The 19,838-nt window shown below is 44.6% G+C and overlaps 1 protein-coding gene across 8 annotated transcripts in view; it reads right to left on the reverse strand.

Moving 5' to 3' along the window:
• Positions 1–18,338, reverse strand: part of RALGAPA1 (Ral GTPase activating protein catalytic subunit alpha 1) — a 214,207-nt gene extending 195,869 nt beyond the window's left edge. For 5 of the 8 annotated variants that reach the window (XM_004584764.3, XM_058666350.1, XM_004584767.3 and 2 more), the window contains exon 1: positions 17,798–18,338. In XM_004584764.3, coding sequence (XP_004584821.2) covers positions 17,798–17,903 — 106 coding nt within the window. In that variant the 5' untranslated portion in view covers positions 17,904–18,338. The remainder of the gene's footprint in view (positions 1–17,797) is intronic. The other 3 variants (XM_036495464.2, XM_036495465.2, XM_058666348.1) reach the window with 2 other exon arrangements.
• Between the last annotated feature and the right edge of the window lie 1,500 nt (positions 18,339–19,838).

Raw genomic sequence — 19,838 nt, forward strand, 5'->3', positions numbered from 1 at the left:
GGGACCACTGGTCTAAAACAATGGGTGGAAATAGTTTAAAATCAAAGTTGCCTACTGAGGAGACAAAAACAAAAGACAAGCTAATCCAAAATAAAACAAACAAAACTGCTTAAAAGAAGCTGGAGAGTGAGGTATCAGTTGTGGACTTGAAATCTCCTGATATATTTCTGCTAATGCAGAAAGTCATACACAGGTCCAGCGGTGGCCTAGAGGCTAAAATCCTCACTCTGAATGCGCCAGGATCCCATATGAGCGCTGGTTCTAACCCTGGCAGCTCCACTTCCCATCCAGCTCCCTGCCTGTGGCCTGGGAAAGCAGTCAAGGTAGGTCCAAAGCCTTGGGACCCTGCACCTGTGTAGGAGAACAGGCTCCTGGCTCCTGGCTTCGGATCGGCACAGCACCAACCGTTGTGGTCACTTGGGGAGTGAATCACTGGATGGAAGATCTTCTCTGTTTCTCCTCCTCTCTGTATATCTGACTTTGCAATTAAAAAAATAAATCTTCAAAAAAAAAAAAAAAAAGTCACACACAGACCAATGGCTGTGAGCAAGCCAAGAGAAACTGGAAGCAGCTGTCAGCGCTCACCCCTACCTGATGCTGAGACTCCACACAGGCAGAAGGAAGAACTGTAAACCGGTTCGGTGCTGAAGGTATCCCACAAATCACACAACACTCTCGCTTTGGCTGTCATGCTTGCTGACCCAGGGCTTGGAATTCCCCATCCAATCACTAGCTGACCACTTATACAGTTCAGTAGTTACACAGAACAAAGAAAAAGACTGGGAGAAATCACCTTGGTAGTCATTAAACAAACAACTTGAAATGACAAAAACTGGGAGTATGGAAAGAATCTCAGTTCCAGAACTACTGCTGTACATTTGCATTTTTTAATGTGAATGATTTAGCAAGGACTCTTCTATATTCATGACAGGTTTCCAATTTGATGCTTTTTTCTGTGTCACCAACTCCTTTATTCCTTTGTAGTTAACCAAAACATCGCAAAGAACGAGAGGTAGGTTCAAACGGTTCCTAAGATCCATCATTTTCCAATTTAAAAAGAAGAAAAGAAAGAATACAAACTCAGATCAATAACTATTTTCTTAAAATTTACTTTAAAAAATGGCGCATTTACATATGACTCACGCTAACAACCCACTGCCTTTGGAAAGCCCAAAGAACAATTGATGGAAAGGGGAAAGTGACTGGGAACCTTGAAACTACTGATTAAAAGAATTCAGACAATGACAACAAATTTTTGGTAAGACAGACATACTCTTAACCTAGATATTCTATTTTAGGTTTGGGTGGGGTGGGAAAGAAAATTAGTTGCTTAGAAATTTCCCGGCATTTAGCTTAAAAAAAATACCAACAGTAATTTTATTTCATTTAATCAATTCTTTTCTTTTCTAATGTTTATCTTTATAATTTATTAAAATAATAATTTAAGACATCAGGGGCCAGGATTGTGGTGCTAGCAAAACAGGAGTGCCAATTCGAGTTCCAGCTACTTAACTTTTTGGTCCAGCTCCCTGCTAATGTATCTGGGAATGCAAGAGGAAATGGACTAAGTAGTCAGGTTCCTGCCACCCCTGTGGGAGACCCTGGAGGAGTTCCTGGCTCTTCAAACTGACCCAGACCTGGAACTGGGAAGTGAACATCAGATGGGAGACTTCTCTCTCTGTTGCTCTGCTTCTAAAAAATAACATAAATAATTTTTTTTAAAAAAAGATTAGAGATTAAGACTCCAGTACAGAAACTAAGCCATCATCAGGATCATTCAGGATTTCCTATTCAATTTTTCTTTTTAAGAAAAAAAAAAAAAAAGATCAGAGAATCCCATTGTTGGAAGGTAAAAAAAAAAAAAAAAAAAAAAAACTTACATTCTAACTAACAAACCCAGAAACACAGGAGCTTTCAGTGACCCTGGCCTCACCCCCACCATTTAGCTCCACAAACTGACTCAGAAGTAGGCAGAGGTAAGAGACTGGAGGACGTAGCCCTTGAGGTCCACAGCGAGGCGCAGGTGACGGTCAGTGCCTGGCAGGCCTGGCTTCTCCCCACCGCCTCCGGGGAAGGAGCACTTTGCCACCTCCAAGGCTCTGGCCCAGTGAGCCCGACTTAAGATCCTGCTCTTCAGATTTGTGCACACATAAATATTAGGTATTTCAAACCCTCAAATATGTGGCTGCAATTTGTTGACAGAAACCACAGGAAACTAACATAAATCTCATGGCTGTTTTGGCCTTTAGCTTTTCCATATGAATTTGAAAATAACCTCAAATTTCATGAGTAATATTGGGATTTTTAAAATTCAATTGCAGTGATCAGTATCCACAGATTAAATTTATAGATGACTGACATCAGTAGAACTGATAATCTTGCTAGCCACTCATTTATGTACTCTAATGTTGTGAATAAACTTTTTATACTTTTCTTCAATAAAGACTGTACCCCTTAGTTACACAGCCAAGAACAATGACACTGGAGCTGGCATAGTGTGTTAAGCCACCGCTTTGCAATGGCAGCATCCCATATTTGAACAGGTTCTAGCTGTTCCACTTAGATCTAGCTTCCTGCCTTTATATCAGAGACGGCAGTGGAAGATGGCCCAAGTGCCTGTGCCCCTTCCATCCAGGTGGGAGACCTAAAAGGAGCATTAAGCTCCTTGCTTCAGTCCGGGGCTATTGCAGTCATCCCATTCGTGGGAATATATTGAAAAGAAATGAAACCCACAAATGAGAAAGCAACCTGCAACCATACACACACACACACACACACACACACACACTTTCATAGATGAACTGTACGAGGGAGACTAGCACACCGGGAAGTGAAGATGCACTGCAGTACCCATCTCTACTCCCAAATAAGAGGAAGACTCTCGATGAAACAGCTAAATATACCCAACTGGCAGTGCAATACTAGAGGTTCTACCTCTGCCTATACCTACAATGCCACGAAGCACTTAAATAGCAGAACATTAAACATTTGACTGTACTATTGTGATACTATAGGGGAAAATGGTGGGAGGGGAGAACAGGGAAGGAGGAAGCAGAAGAGGAGGGAGGGATCTGTGTATCTATAAAACTATATAATAGAAAATAATATTTTGTAACACCAACATACTGCTGAGTATAAAACATCAGGGATAAAGGAAGAGCTAAAGACGGTGATGCAGGGGAGGGGACATGTTGCTAGGACACTGAGAGAGTCTGCAGAGTCAGTGGGACAAGTAGGGTCATGCTACTCTAGAGTGTAGTAGGACGGACAGGCTAAAACTGTGAGCGGAAATCATAAGCAAATGCTGCTGAAGTACTTAGAATCAAGGGCATGTTATCCACAGAAAACACAGCTTTAGAACACTGGAAGTCCTGGGTGACCCTAGAGAGCAACCACCTGGCTGCTGCTGCGGACACGGCCTGGCAGCACACTCCTGAAACCCTGGTTTCAGGATGGTCCTGGTGGGGCGTAAGGAGACCGGGGGGCTCATATCCAGACGAGAGAGAGAGCCTGGGGATTTCCAAATGTAAGTGGTCCGTGGATTGATCAGGGAATGGGGATAAGGAGATGTGTGGGCGGGGAAATGGAGTGCCTTCAGAAGCCAAGAACTCTGAGGTCACCCACCCCCATTTGGATCTACCACATGGGATGGAAGAAGCCCAAATCCTGCCTTGCAGGATCCAAGGTCATCAGAATGACAACCAGGAGCACTGAGCGGTCCGCAGAAACAGAAGAACAGTAAACTTCCTTCAGGACTAGGAAGAGGAGCTTTCTCTGGTCCTTGCCTGGTTCCGACTTTGGGTCCCCACCCTCTCTCATAATGACCATCAGGATCGCTCCAGAAACCCCTCAAAACAAACAAACAAACAAAAAAACCAGAATAGATAGAGAACAACAAGGAAAGCTTAGAAACAGACAGGAAACGGTCAGCAGGGATGCACTTATAACTCACCGGGTGGGACACAAAGATTAGTTATTCCTCACTGGGGTATTGAAGATTTCTCTGCACACCCCTCCTAAACATGCTCACCTAAACTGTTGACATATGTCTTGTTAGAGTTATAGAGTTAGACTACCCGAAAAACAGCCAGGTGCAGCAAAATCATGCTTCAACGCTATAAACTGCTAAATACTAAAATTAAAATAGACATGAGACAGCTGAATAGCAATCTGTAGCCATTTTAAGGTGTACAGAACCCAGTTGTATATAAACTAATAATTGAAATGTCAATGTAGAAATCACAGCATGTGGTTCAGAACTTGCATTCTTTTTTTTTTCTCTTTTAACATATTGGTTACTCAATACCATGTCAATTAATTCCATAACATTATAAATTGTTACTGATGTAATGTCAGGGCTTTTAATTGAACGGGATGATACTCTACCGGCTCTACCTTCAGACCAGAGATGGTCTCCCCAAGAAACCGTTGAGCTTATCTGGACAATAAGATACTGGACTTCACACTCGGTAGATGCTTGCAATGAAAGAATCTCAACTGAATTTGAACGGTGGTAATGCAATAAAGTGGAGGAATCCACCATGGGGGGGTTGGGGAGGGGTGGTGGGGAATCCCAGTGCTATAAAACTGTGTCATGTAATGCAATGTAATCAATAAAAAAAAAAGGAGATGTGTGGGAGGGAAGATGGCCACTGTACTTGCAGGTAAGTGGGGGTACTGAGATCGAGGGCTTTGGAGGGGGGATGCTGGAGGATCTTCATGGGTCAAACTGATGCACCAACCCACACTGGAGACCTAAACTGAGTTATTTACGCATGGATCACCACCAACCACCACTTGCCAGCGCACATTAAAGCTAGGGCTGGGGATCTACCTGGCAGGGCTCCCACTGGCATGTGCAGAAGCCAGGCTGGAGTGTGGGTCATACAAGACCAGGCTATCACACCCATTGGTCTGCATGTGCCAGGGATGGGAGCAGACTGGACAAAGATAAGCTGTAGCACCTGCCAGCCAGAGCTAGGACAGGGCGGGGAGGGAGGAGCAAGGAACAGAATAGAACAGGCTGCAGCATTCAATGGCAAAGGCTAAGATGGAGGATGGGCTACGCCATGCTGGGTCAGAGCAACCACTGGCAGGCGCAAGATCTGTTGCTGGGAACAGGCCTGGTTGGGACACTAAGGGGAAGCCCCAGCTGGGTTGTGGTTCCCTCTGGTGAGCACGAGAGCCGGAATGGGGGCGATGATCTGGGCTGGACATGGCTGCAGTGTCCCTCAGCATGGGTGTGGACTGGGTCTGGTGTGTGCCAGACTGGCTAGACTTCAGCACCCACTAGTGCTTGTAAGAGCCAGAGTGAGTGCAGGACAGCTGGGCTAGGTATCGGTACCTGCTGAACTGCAGCAAGAGCCGTGTCTCATGTGGACCAGGTATGGTTGGGCTGTAGCACTCAACAGTAAGAACCAGAAGGGGTGCGGGCCAGAAGGGCAAGGCCATTGTTCCTGCCAGGACAGGAGGTGGACGAAGTCAGTCTGGACAAAAGACCTACTAGCACATGTGAGACCCAGGTGGTGGTACGAGCCTGGTACAAAGGCTGAAGGCTCTCCTGCTGGGGCACTGCTCCCATTGGTGAGTACTAGTACTGGAACTGGGAGCAAACAGGGCCAAGCAGGGCTAACATACCTGTTGGCCAGCATGTGAACCGGGTAAGGGGTAGACGCATGTTGGGCTAACTGACTATATCCACTGGTGTAGGCATGAGCCAGAGTAAATGCAGGATGGTTGTGCTTTGTTGCAGCATCAGCCAACAAATGTTGGGACTAGGGGCAAGTCCTGTCAAGCAAGGCTGTAGTGGGAACAGTAGGGAGACTGTGGACACCTCTCTGATGGGCTGCAACTCCCTCTGGTGAGCATGAGAGTCACAGCTGGGGGCAGGCCTGGGGAAAGAGGCGGTGGCACGTGATGACACGAGTGTGAGCTAGACAGTGGGGTCAGTTGGGTCGAGCTAGGATTCAGTGCCAACTGATGTGTACAAGAGCTGAATGGGATGTAGGACAAACAGGACCAGCCGGCTGCACATGCTGGCAAGCACAGGAACCAGGGCTGGGGGTGGGCCTGGTGGGGGTTATTGTGGGTCGTTCCTACCAGGCTACAGTTCCAAATGATATACATGATGAGGATCCAGTGAGCAGTGGGCAGGGTTGAGCTGGGCCACAGCATCTACTGATTTACATAAGAGGCCAGGCTGGAGACAGAACTGATCCAGAAATTGCAACTACCAGTGTGTGAATAGACTGATGTGGGTGATGGGTAGAACTAGACCCCATTCTAGCAAGCACAAACAAGAGTCAGGCCTGGGATCACTTCAGAGGAGGCTTCTTTGGGGAACACCCCCCCCGCCAACTGAACCACTGAACTCAGAACCCTAACCCTAACTTCAACAATGGAGAGAGTGATAGGATCTGTGTTTGACCATGAGTACATGTGTCAGAACTGGGCCTCCTCAGTAGCTTAGATGGAGCAGTGGATGGCATGACCAGATGCACATGGAGGATATGGCAGTCCACTGGAGCCTGCAGAAGGCATCTGGGAGCATAGCAGAGGAAGGAAAACAGAACAAATTGGTCAACTACCCCAGCCAAGCACTGACAGCAAATATCTGCGGGAATGGAAACTCTAAGGCGGTGTCAGCCAACAGACCTTGGAAAGATTTCCTCATCCTTGGATCAGTGAGATCAACAGCATATCAGAAGAACTGAAACCACAGAACCCTTGGCGCATGCTCCACACTGGGGAGCCCAGGATGACCTCGGGTGGCCATTCCCCATCCCAGGGTACTGAAGTGAAGTGGTTGGGAGGCTGAGTGCAGCTTCTCCCTTTACCTCCCCCATGCCATCCTCTAGATACAGGAAGAAAAAGAAAACATGGAAACAATGGTCTCACCCACTTTCCCCTAATCCTCAACCCTTTCTACCTTAATCAACTATGTAAGCATCAAAAAATTAAAATTCAAAAAAAAAAAAAAAAACCACAATGGAAAACACTAACACTGAAGCAAGGATTTGATTACGTAACAAAAGTCTACATAAGAGCAACTGCCAGGCTGCCGGTTAAGGCGCTCCGGACTCCAGCCCAGCTTGCTATGATTACGGCACTGAGAGCTCAAGTAATTAGGTTCCAGCTCCAGCTGTGGGAAGCTTGGATCGCATTCCCAGATTGCAGGCCACATGAACGTTTGAGAGTGAACCAGCAGACAGGAGCACTTCTCTGTCCTCCCTCCCTCCCTCCCTCTCTGCCACACAAATTCATTTTTAAAGGCTAGTTCCTTAATTGGAATGACAGTACAGCAGTGCAACTACTGAAGTTAGGAATATCAAGCAGAATGAACATAAGAAGTTAGAAGAGCTATTTCATTATCTATTAAAGTTTCTTAAGATGATGGCAGGAAACAAAGAGGAAGACAAGGCATGTATCCAAGTCCGTCAGGCTTAATGGAGAAATCAGCAGGTTGAAAAACAGTGATGAACTCAGAACACGGTGATGGAGCAACCTGTACAACAGTAACACTGAAGCATAACAGTAGCAATATTATAATAGAAATGCTAATTTCTTCAGGCACCTTGGAATATAACATGAAACAAGGCAATCTGTTTTCAGAAGGTAGGAATATAAAACATAAATCCTTCACTTTTACAGAAAATAATGTCTTACATATTATCGTTTTAAAAAGGTATACATTTACAACAGTGTCATCTATAAATAAAGCTTCATGATAAATATCTTCAGAGGCTTTATTACAGTTAAATACTATGATAATACTTTGTTTTCTATGGGCTCCAACACCACCACTTATTGGGAAGAGGCTGGGGTCAGATAAGACATTAGCTTGCATGCCAGCTATGGATTTCTAACTTCATCCTATAGCCAATGGGAAACCATGAAGGCATCAGAGTAGTTCCGGGAAACCTACAAGGTGCTATGGAAAGACTGGGATAGAACCAGTTAGATCCAAGAGGAGAAACAACCCTGACATGGAGAGAAACTGGGAAGCTACTGCAAAAGAACAAGCAAGAAACAAAGCTGTAACTAAGGAAACAATGATAAGAACAGAGGAAAAATGAGTAAAATCTAATATCAGAAAGTTAGAAAAGAAACATGGCTGGGGAGGAGATACAAAGTGCCCATAATCATTTCAAATACCGAACTACACTATCAAAGATGAAAGATTCAGATTAGTAACCTGGAAGATAGTGATGCCATTTACAGAAAAAGAAAAATGTATCATTTTTTGTTTGTTTCCAATTTTCTCCAAGTTCTTTTTCTATAACTTGGATCCTTCAGCAAGAGACAGTAGGAACCAGAGTTGTGGCATAGAGGATAAAGCTGATGGCCATGGGTCTGCTGGCATCCCATAGGGGCGCAGGTTCGAGTCCCCTCTGCTCCGTGTTAGATGCAGCTCCCTGCTAATGTGCCTGGGAAAGAAAGCAGATGGCTCAAGTAGGAGACCAGGATGAAGCTCCTGGCTTGTTTGACCCAGCTCTGGCTATTGTGCCATTTGGAGACTGAATCAGTGTGTGATTCTGCTATTTGTCCGTCTCTGTGTGCCTGTCTATGCCTCTTTTCAGAACGCCACCTTTCAACAAATAAATCAACAAACAAATGTCTCTTTTTAAAGAGACATTACATAAATTTAACACAATTTTGAAATTTTAAACCACAAACTGTTCCCGAATTTAGAATCACAAATAAAAATGTCTTAACCAAAATAGAAACACTTTTTCCAAATTGCCAAATACTTGTTTCTTTTCTCACTTGAGATGCTAGGAAAACTAAGAAGCAAATTTGATGCCTTATGGCTATAATCGGCTCATCTCTGGAATCGGATAGTTTCTTTTCTTGAAAGAATGCCTCGTCAGTTGTTGTTGATCACTGTGTTATTCTACATTTTATTCAGTCCTCTAAGGAACAAAATCCTTTAGGTTCAATGAAGTCCTTTAAACAATGGAGTTCTGATGCAAAGACAGGTAACAGCTTCTTGTTCTACTGGATAGATTAACCAGTAACACTGTTTATGGCAAGAAGCTGCATAAATACAAAGTGGTTTATAGAACTAAATTAATTTTTCAAACAAAAAAGTCAAATTAGAAACTATAAGGGAATATATACATATTAAGAGGATCTAATGTCATATATAAGAATACTTATTCCAAAGCCAACTCTTTACAGCAGTTATTGGTGAAAATGTAGGGGGAAAGGTGCCCTGATCCACTGTTGATGGGAATGTAAACCAGTACGACCACTTTGGAAGTCAGTATGGAGAGTGACCAATCTATCATGCAGCCCAGCCCTCCCACGCCTGAAAATAGATCCACAGGAAATGAACTCTTCATTTGGGGGAGTGACCTACAACCCCATATTTATTTATAGCAGCACAATTCGCAATACTGAAGACATGGAACCAACCCAAACAACATCAACAGTAGATAAAGGAAAATGTGGTACATATCCTCGATAGAATACCCAGACATACAGAGGAAGGAAATCTTGCCATTTGCAACAAAATGGCCCCCACTGGAAGCCATTATGCTTAGTGAAGTAAACCAGAATCAAAAACACAAATATTTATGTTCCCTCTGATGTAAGAACAAATATGTAAAGTATAATATGTATGTACACGCAAACAAATACATACATATTAATATACATGAACTGCACAAGGGAGACTAGCAGCTGGGAAGCAAAGATACTAGGCAGTATGTATGTGTCTGTGCTTCTGAACGAGAGATTCCCAATGAGACCTTCAAATATACCTCTAAAATATAATACTAGGATTTCTACCTTTACCTGAACTTATCATGTCATGACACATTCAAATGTCAGAAAGTTAACCTTGTAACCTGTACTACTGTAATAATATAGGAAAAAACAGCAGGAGGGGAAAAAGCGGGGGGGGGGGGATAAATCTATACACCTACACAAATTCAGAGTGGAAAACCAGAATTTTTTTAAAATGTATTATTAGTTTCTTTCCAAAAGTAAATTATAGTCACACATTCCTCATTTTTTCATCCAAATCTGCTACAAATTAATCCATATACTTTTAACTTACCTATTTAACCAGCATCTATTTTTCTGGTCTCCTATGTTACCACTTAATACCTACTAAACAACTAGGTTTTCTTCTCTTTCTGATTAAAGACAGTTCAAGTTGATCTTTGTGAAAACATGAGTATTCACATTGGGGATAAACAATCATACTTTTTCTGCTAAACAATTTAAAATAACAAATTCATTCTGTAGGGACAGGCACAGTAGCACGGTGCGTTAAGCTGGTGCTTGGGATATCTGTATCACACACCCAAACACTTGGTTTGAGTGCGGGCTACTCTTTTTTCAGTCAAGCTTCCTGCTAGTGTGCCTGCTCCGTGCTATAAATGGCTAAGCCTCCAATTGCATTGCAGAGATCCCATTTAGGTGCTGGCTCATGTCCCAGCTGCTCCTCTTCTCATCCAGGACCCTGTTTATGGCACAGGAAAGCAGTAGAGGATGGCCCAAAGCCTTGGGACCCTGCAGCCATGTGGGAGACCCAGAAGCAGCTCCTGGCTCCTTGCTTTAGATTGGTTCAGCTCTAGCAGTTGCGACTACTTGGAAAGTGAACCAACAGATGAAAGATTTTTCTCTGTAAATCTGATCTGCCTTTCCAATAAAAAATAAATACATACATATTTTTTAAAAAGTCAACGGAAAAAAATTTTTTTAAAGAACAAAAAAGGGCCTGGCACAATACTGTAGTAGTTAAAGTCCTCACCTTGAACACGCAGGGATCCCATGTGGGCGTGGGTTCTAATCCCGGTGGTCCCATTCCCATCCAGGTCATTGCCTGTGGCCTGGGAAAGAAGTCAAGAATTGCCCAAAGTTTTGGGACCCTTCACCCATGTGGGAGACCTGTAAGAGGCTCCTGGCTTCGGATTGGCTCAGCTCTAGCCATTGCGGCTGCTTGGGGAGTAAACCAGCAAACAGAAGATCTTCCTCTCTGTCTCTCCTCCTCTCTGTATACCTGCCTTTCTAATAAAAATAAATAAATCTCAGAAAAAAAAGAACAAAAAAATTGTTCAGTAATTTACCTTTAGTTTTTCAAAGACAAAACAGGGACCAGCACTGTGGCACAGCAGTTAAACCATCACTTGGGATGCCAGCATCCCAAATGGACCCTGGTTCATGTACCAGATGCTCCGCTTACACTCTAATTCCCTGAAAATGTACCTAGAAAAGCAAGAGAAGATGGCCCAAGTCCTTGCGCCCCTGCACTCACATGAGAGACTCAGATAAAGCTTCTGGGTCCTGATTTTGGCCTGGCCCAACCCTAGCCACTGCCACCATTTGGGGAGTAAACCAGTGAATGGAAGATAGCTCTGTTTTTCCCTCTCCCTAATTCTGCTTTTCAAATGAACAATTTTTTTTAAAAAGGGGGGGGGCAAAAACAAGGTTTTGTTTTTTTTTTTCCCAGACAAAAGCATGTAGAATCAATCATCCATCTGTGGTGCAACACGTAAACCTGCTGCTTGGGATGCCTCCATCCCGTATCAGAGCACCCAGTTTGAGTCCTATCTATTTCTAAAAAAAGCTGCTGCTTTTTTTTTTAAAGATTCATTTTTATTGCAAAGTCAGATATAAAGAAAGGAGGAGAGACAGAGAGGAAGATCTTCGTCCAATGATTGACTCCCCAAGTCACCGCAATGGCTGGACCTGGGCTGATCCGAAGCCACAAGCCAGGAACTTCCTCCGGTCTCCCATGTGGATACAGGGTCCCAAGGTCCTGAGCCGACCTTGACTGATTTCCCAGGCCACAAGCAGGGAGCTGGATGGAAAGCAGGGCCGCTGGGATTAGAACCTGCGCCCACATGGGATACCAGCATGTTCAAGACAAGGACCTAAGCCACTAGGCCACAGCACCAGGCCCAAACAGCTGCTTTTAACATGTACCCTGGGAGGGGGCAAATGACCATTCGAGGACATGAGTCCCTGCCACCTGCACGGGAAGTCTGGATGAAGTTTCAGACTCCTGGCTCTTGTCTGACCCACTTCTGGTTACTGCAGGCATTTGGGGGTGTTAACCAGCGGATGGAAGACCCATTCCTCCCTCTCTCGCTTCCCCAATTCTTTCTCTCTCCCCTCTTTCTCCCTCTCTGCCTTTCAAACAAACAAACAAAAAGAAACCATCATCAGAGGCCAAAGCCGCTCTTTGTGACACCAGCATCCCACATGAGCACTGGTTTCTGTCCTGATTCCTCTGCTACTGACTCAGCTCCCTTCGGACGTGGCTGGGCAAAGCAGTGGGAGATGCCCCAACGTGGGAGACCCGAAAGAAGCTCCTGGCTTCGGATCTGCTTAGCTCCAACCACTGTGGCCACTTGGGGATTAAACGAGTGAATGGAAGATCTTTCTCTTTCTCTCTGTGAATCTTTCCAATAAAAATAATAAAATAAATCTTTTAAAAAAACACACCCTTTAGAAAAAAAGTTTTTCAAGTAAAATCACTTACACTGGATAGAAACAAACCTGTGAAAAGTAATGAAGACATACTTGAAATGGAACCACATAGGAAAGTATCTACTTAAAAAATCTTGGGACCAGCATGTGCACAGTGAGTAAAGCCACCACATCAAGCCCTGACACACCATATGGCTGCCAATTCAAGTCCCAGCTCCTCCACTTCCAATCCAGCTCCCTGTTAATAACCTAAGAAAAGCAGCAGAAGATGGACCAATGCTTGCACCCCTGCAACCCACGTGGAAGACCTGGAGGAAGCTCCAGGTTTCAGCTTGACCCAACCCCGGGAACTGCAACCATTTAAGAACGTCATACTGGGCTCCTGCCGCTCACAGAGTATATAAAGAACCTTCAAGGGCGGACACAATGGCTCAACTAACTAATCCTCAGCCAACTGGTGCCAGGATCCCATACAGGTTCCAGTTTGTGCCCTAGCTGCTCCACTTCCCATCCAGCTCCCTGCTTATGGCCTGAGGGTGGCCCAAAGCCTTGGGATCCTGCACTCATTTGGGAGACTGGGAAGAAGCTCCGGGCTCCTGGCTTTGGATGGGCTCAGTTCCAGCCACTGTAGCCCATTTAGAGAGTTAGCCAGTGGATAGAGGATCTTTCTGTCACTCCTACTCTATACATTTGACTTTCCAATAAAAAATAACTTTAAAAAACAAACTTCATATTTGAATTATATAAGTTAACCTTATTAAAAACTAAATAAAAGATTTGAACAGAAATAGTCATAAAGTTATACAATGGCATGCAGGTCCGTGAATACATATTCAATGTTACTATACACCAGGGAACTGCTAATTGAAGTCCACACTCATCCTAGTTGCCAATATGAAGCGGACTGACCACACAGAAGGGTGCCTAAGTGGAGGACTGGCGGGACTATAAAAAAATAAGTTCACAAGTTTCCTAAAAAGTTAAACATACAACTGCTATATGATTATATGATCCAGACATCCCACTAGCAGATATTGATCCTAGAAAAAAAGAAATGTGTTGTCTATAGAACAAGTACAGTTCATGACAGCTTTATTTGTAACTGCTCTATCCAGATCAGGTGAATGGATGAACCAACTATGGTAGTGTTTAACCATAGGTAAGTACTATTCAGCACTGAGCTACTGACACATTGTACCACAAGATGGATTAATTTCAAAATTAGACTTGATAAAAGAAGCCAATAATATTAATATATATGTTACTAAATAATTCTATTTACATAGCATATAAATCAATTTATGTAAAACCTGAAAAATGCAAAGAGAAGTAGAGTCAGCACAGCAGTGGTTACTGAGCAAGGCAGGAAGGAGGAAGGGGTTGCACAAGGACTCGAGGACCCGGGTGTGGCTCAGCCACTCCTGAGCGGCTAGCTTTGTGATCTGGCACGCCGTACTGCGTTTGATCGCTCTGGTGGTCTCCTGAGGCACAGGTGAAAAGCTGCTAGAGACTGCAAGTATGTGCCATTACTGCCTGTCGGCTGGATCCCAGTAAAGCTGTCAGAAAATAACACTCTTAGCTTTATCAGCATTTATCTTTATTTTTTAAAGTTTATTTTTATTTAAAAGGCAGATACATAGAAAGAAGAGTCAGATAAAGATCTTCCATCTGCTAGTTCACTCTCCAAATGGCCCCAACAGCTAGAGCTGACCCAATCTGAAGCCAGAAGCCAGGAGCTTTTTCCCAGCCTCCAATGGAGAGTTGCAGGGAAGCCAAGGACTTGGGCCATCCTCCATTTATTTCTTGGACCACAACAGGGAGCTAGGTGGGAAGTGAAGCAGCCAGGACATACCAGCTCCCACATGGGGGTCTGGCACTTGCAGGTGGAGGATTAACCAGCTCAGCCACAGTGTCAAACCCTATCATTTTAATTTTAAACAAAGTCAGCTTGCCATTTTAAAGAGGAAGAAGCAAACTAACATTCAGTCAATATTCACTATATGTAAGCCTGATGTTAGCTATTTTACATATGCTAATTTACTGTCATTACTTGTTGGAAAATGTTGTGGGGTATAAAAGTTTAGAAATTAGTAAAGGCCTTTTTTTCTTTAAAAAAAGAACTGACTTCTAGCTCCCAAAAATAAAAAAAAAAAAAAAAAAACAGCAATCTGTATTACTGTAATCTGTAATGCAGTAATGTTTAAATCAACAGATTTAAGCCATCATACTTCAGAATGAGACTCTATAAACTTAATAGGAATTGTTCTTCAGTAGAAATACAAACTAGAGAAATGTTTATAATAGATATTTAAATTATGATCAGGTTCTCATAAAATTTAATACAGTGACTTCTCCTGTAAATACCAACTCAATGACAGTTGGTTTGGTCCCATATAGTTCAAGTGTGAACAAACAAAAACCAAACTCCCATGTAACTAGCCATATCCAATTACTTTGAAAACAAAGTAGTTTCCTTACTGAGTCTGACTTAGTTTAAACCATACCTACTTCCAAAATAGATTTCAAGTGGCTCTTAAAACACCTGATGGAGAAACTTCTAAGACACTTTTTTCTTTTTTGCATTCTGCCCTCTCCCATTCATTTTCTTAGAAGTTAAAAGCAAAATAACCGTAATCTTTTAAAAATAGAGAACACTTGGCCTAGCAGTGTGATACTTGCAACACGGGGTTCCAGCTTCCTGCTGAGGTGGTCCCTGGGAGGCAGCAGTGAGGGTTCAAGTCAACCACATGGAAGACCACACAAACTACTGAGGACACGGGCGCACTCTGTCCATTTCTGTTTCTCCCTCTCAAATTTAATACTTAAAAATATATTTCATTCAATTTAACGTAACAATTAAAGCTTCACGTTTTATGTTTTGAAAAGACTTCTAAGTCTCAGGGTTTGTTTTTGTTTTGTTTTGTTTTTTTAATGTATTTCTTTTCAAGGAGACACAGAGGGAAACAATGGAGAGAGGAGAGAGATATTGCATCCGCTAGCTCAATCCCACAATGTCCCCATCCTGCAGAGTTGGGCCAAGCTGAACTAAGAGACTAACATCCAAACCAAGTCCCCCAGGACCCACGCCCTTGAGCCATTGGCCTTCTTTGCCAGGGTGTACGTGAGCAAGCAGCTGGAAGGGAAACAGAGGCGCCAGGACTGAAGCAGGCACTGGAGTACCGGATGCAGGCACCCCAAGTGGCAACTCAACTGTTGTGCCACACGCCTGCTCCTGAACCTCAGAGTCATTAACATTTACAGCTGGAACATCATTGGGAAAGACACTGCCAACTAACCAGCAACATCCTTGCTGCCACTAGATGCCAGCAGCCTTTCTCCCTGGTTCTATCTCCAGACTTCACCAACTGTCGCCTGTTGGGCAGGGCACAGCGTTCCTACCGAACAGGTGTCCTAACACTAAAAGGCTTTTGTCAGTATCGAGCTCCTCCACGCTCAGCGCGGTGCTCTCAGCACCTGAAGTTCTCAAGGCTTAATCAAACGTTTAACACACACGCACACACACACACACACACACAATGCTAAATTAAAAAACAGTCCGCACATGACTAAAAAGACAGTATTTTTTTTTTCTTTTTAACTGTTGCTTTCCAACTGAGGAAATTAGGACTAACAAAATACCTGACACCTGTTACCTCTTAGTATAACCATGACTCCTACATACCAAAAGTTCTATGCCAAAGAGATATATACAAAGCATTCCTTTAAACATTCTATAACTATAGATGAATTCCCTAAGAATTATGGCAGTTAATTTAGGAAATCTCAATCCTCTGTTTGAACTCAACTTTATAGCTCTGCCATTCCCCAACCTACATTTTGCCTCAAATTACAGATCAAGTTCCACTTAGTGTTCCATTTCGGAGCGCCTTTATCTGTGATATATCTCCTTCAGTCACACTTTCTAGGTCCCACTGTCAGCCAAATCCCTCCTTCAATGACTTAACTCTTAAGCAGAATAAAAAGAAAAAGACCACAATCTCTACTATAATTAGAAATTCATATTTTCTTGAAAACTAGGCTTCTTTTTATTCCCTGAGAGCTGGATTTACTTATTAGCATCCCACAGGCAAAGGTTATTTGTGATGAAACTCAGGTGTCACAAATGCAGAAAGAGTAGAAAATAAGTAAATTGAAAACACAAAATCCGGACTCCAGTTCTGACTCAGCTTGCTACAGGGCTACTAGTTGCGTGACCCCCTAACATTCCCAAACTTCAGCTTTCTCATTTGTTAGAAAAACAAAGAAACACACAGCAACACCCACGGAGTCCTATATCGCTCAAGTCATTGCAACGGTTCTGTATGACCATTTATGCGAAAGCAACTTGCAAGGAGTGAAGCTTCACACCAATGCTTGGTATTTTTGGTCGTCACGGTAAACAACAGAGGAGCAATGTACACAAGGGACTTGGAAAACTGCACGAATATCACTTTCCAAAACAAATTTTCATTAAGAATCAGACAGCTGCAAAAGACGAACCCTGAGCCAGGTTCAGGCAGGTAGGTTCTAACCCAATCAGCACAAGCAAACCCATTTTCCTTTACGTCTCAAACGTTGCTACTGAAAACACACAGGTGCTGGGCCTTAAGGAATACAACCACCTTCACCCGCCCACGAAAGGATCATGAATCTCGAAGATTCATGTACAGGATCGCTACAACTCACAGCACCTTGTGGCCGCAGCGCTGAGGGCAGGAGAGAAGAGATTTCATCCAACACACAAAGAATAGCACACTACTCCCCAGGAGCAAAGGAAGTCATAAACTACCTTGTTTTCCACAACTAATAATAGTTCTCTAAATGACAGCCAGGATGAACAAGACGCCTCGGAGGGCGGGGCTCTTCCCCACAAGCTTTGGGGAACCACCCACTTCCCAAAGAGGTGTAACTGCTTCCTCCTCGCCCTCACCTGCCAAGAAACTTCAGAAATTAAGGTTTACGTGGTGTGAGAGACAATTTGGGGTTTTTTTTTTCTTTCTTTCCACTTGGGTGGAGACTGCAGTAAAGTCACCTGGCAAACACAACCTATCAACAACAGCATGAAACCACAACACGAAGTCTAGCCAAAGTTCTTTAACACCCAAGTTTTTAGGGTAGTTTTAATCAAACATGAGTTGAGCCTCTCAAGTCAAAATCGGATATCCTGGGGTAGTGGGAAGCGGCCAAGCTTTCCCTTCCCCGAATACTCGGCCCTCCCGCGCCCAGGACGCGAGGCGAAGCTTCGCCCACCACGCCCGCTCCGCGCCAGGTTCCCGCGGCAGAGTCCCCACGGGTGCCCGGGGAGGGAAGGCCGGGCAAGCCAGGCCTCGGCGCCGCCACCCGCGCCCCTCACCGATGACGATGCGCAGGTGCTTGAGGCGGGTCAGCGCGTCCTTCTTGGTGTCCAGCACCTTCTGGGTGGACTTCTTCACGTCCCCGTGCGGCTTCTTGGAGAACATCCTGCCGCCGCCACGGCCGACTCCCGCGGCACCGAGTGCAGAGAGTGGGCGGGGAAGCGGCTAGCCCGAGCGGCTCATTCACTCCCCAGCCTCGCGGGCCCCGGCAGAGCCGACTCCTCCTCGGAGGAGGCCGGGGCCGCCTCCTCCAGCCGCCTCGCGCCGCCGCGGTCCAAGGCACCTTCGGCTCCGGCTCCAATATGGCGGATCCCCTCTCCGGGCCCTGCACGGAACGAGGGAGACCCGGGCCGGCCGCCCTCCTCCGCCGCCGCCGCCGCCCGCCGCCACAGGCCGGAGCCCCCGGACCCAGAGCCTCGGAGGTGGAGCTCTCGGCGGCGGCAGCACACACGGCTCCGCGCTCTCCCTGAGGCCCCCTTAAGGTTAAAGCTTCTGTAGCAGCTTAGACCCTGCAGAGGCCGAAACCCAGGAGAGGAGTGCGGGTGATGGGGTTTCACGACTCTGCCGTCGGTGGCGATCGGTCCCCGTGGCAACCGCCTTCTGACGTCAAGGCTCTTGACGTCACGCCAGCGTGAGCTCATCCGTGGCACTTTGCAGTTTGGTTTCCTGTGTCAGCAGCCAGAGGAGGAGCCGGAGAGAGCCAGGGACGGTGGCGACTGCGCGCTCCATCGTGAGCCAAGTGCTTCTTTGCCACACTGCCTGGAGTGTGGTTGAAAGGGTGCTTTCACTCCAGTGTTGAATAGGGTGTAGTAACTTCAAAAGCTCGAAAACCAAGCAGGTGTGCTGGTTATATCTGATGTTAATTCCAAAGGCCTGGGTTATTGTAACATCCACTCATTTCTTATTGTAAATTTTGCTTAGAAGATTTTCGTTTGAAAAGCGATGATGGCCAATTTACTGTCGTTTAGAGTTGTATTCATCCTCTTGTCCCCCCAAACCCAGCCCTTCCCGAAGCGTTGTAACGGAGCAAGAAATTTTAGGAAAAAGAAATCTAGAGAGCTCAAGTGATGATTTTTTAAGACATAAAGAGAAATCCAAGAGAAAATTGCCAATTTTTCAAAACAGGAAATAAATATTATTGGGGGTGTGTGTCAGAGTTGTATTTCTCTGTTCTCCTTATAAAGCCCTCCCACCCACTGGCCCCCTTCTGCTCCCCATGGGACTACTGATCTGTTGTTGATCACACTTGAATTTGCATTTCCAGTGTTTTATATAAAATGCTTTGCACACTCTGATAATGTGTCTTCTTTCATTCAACTTGTTTTGCAACAATATAATGTTTTATCGGTTAAATTTGTCATGTGTGACTTTCAGTTAGTAATTTACTCAGGTGAGTATAACAAAAGATCTCCCTGTAGCCTGCTGGCAAAAAGCATTAATTAGTACAAGCCTTCAAAAAAATACAATTTGGCATTATAGAGCAAGACACATTTTGTGGGCAAGTATGTGGCACTGTTAGATACAGCTCTGGACAGCCATATCCTGTAGGAGCGTCCCTGGCTTTGAAGTCATTCCACTCGCAATTCCAGCAGCATCCTCAGGAGCACCTGGCTAAGTGCCCTGCCACCCATCGGTGGAGGCGATCCACCTCCAGCTTCCAGGTTCCAGCTGGCCCAGCCTAGCTCTTCAATGCATTTGGAGACTGAACCAGTAGATAAATGGAAGATCTCTCTTTACCTTTCATATAAAGTGAAAACAAATGAATTCTTAAAAAGTTTATATACTTTGACTCACTATTTACATTTTTAGTATTCTATTTTTTTTTAAGATTTATTTATTTATTTTTGTTGGAAAGGCAGATTTGCAGAGAGGAGAGACACACAGAAAGATCTTCCATCCACTGGTTGACTCCCCCGAGTGGCCGCACTGGCCAGAGTTGAGCCAATTTGAAGCCAGGAGCTTCTGGTCTTCCGCATGGGTGCAGAGTCCCAAGACTTTGGGCCATCTTCCAATGCTTTCCCAGGCCATAAGCAGAAAGCT

This window comes from Ochotona princeps, chromosome 6 (genome assembly GCF_030435755.1).
Source record: "Ochotona princeps isolate mOchPri1 chromosome 6, mOchPri1.hap1, whole genome shotgun sequence".
NCBI classification, from domain to species: domain Eukaryota; kingdom Metazoa; phylum Chordata; class Mammalia; order Lagomorpha; family Ochotonidae; genus Ochotona; species Ochotona princeps.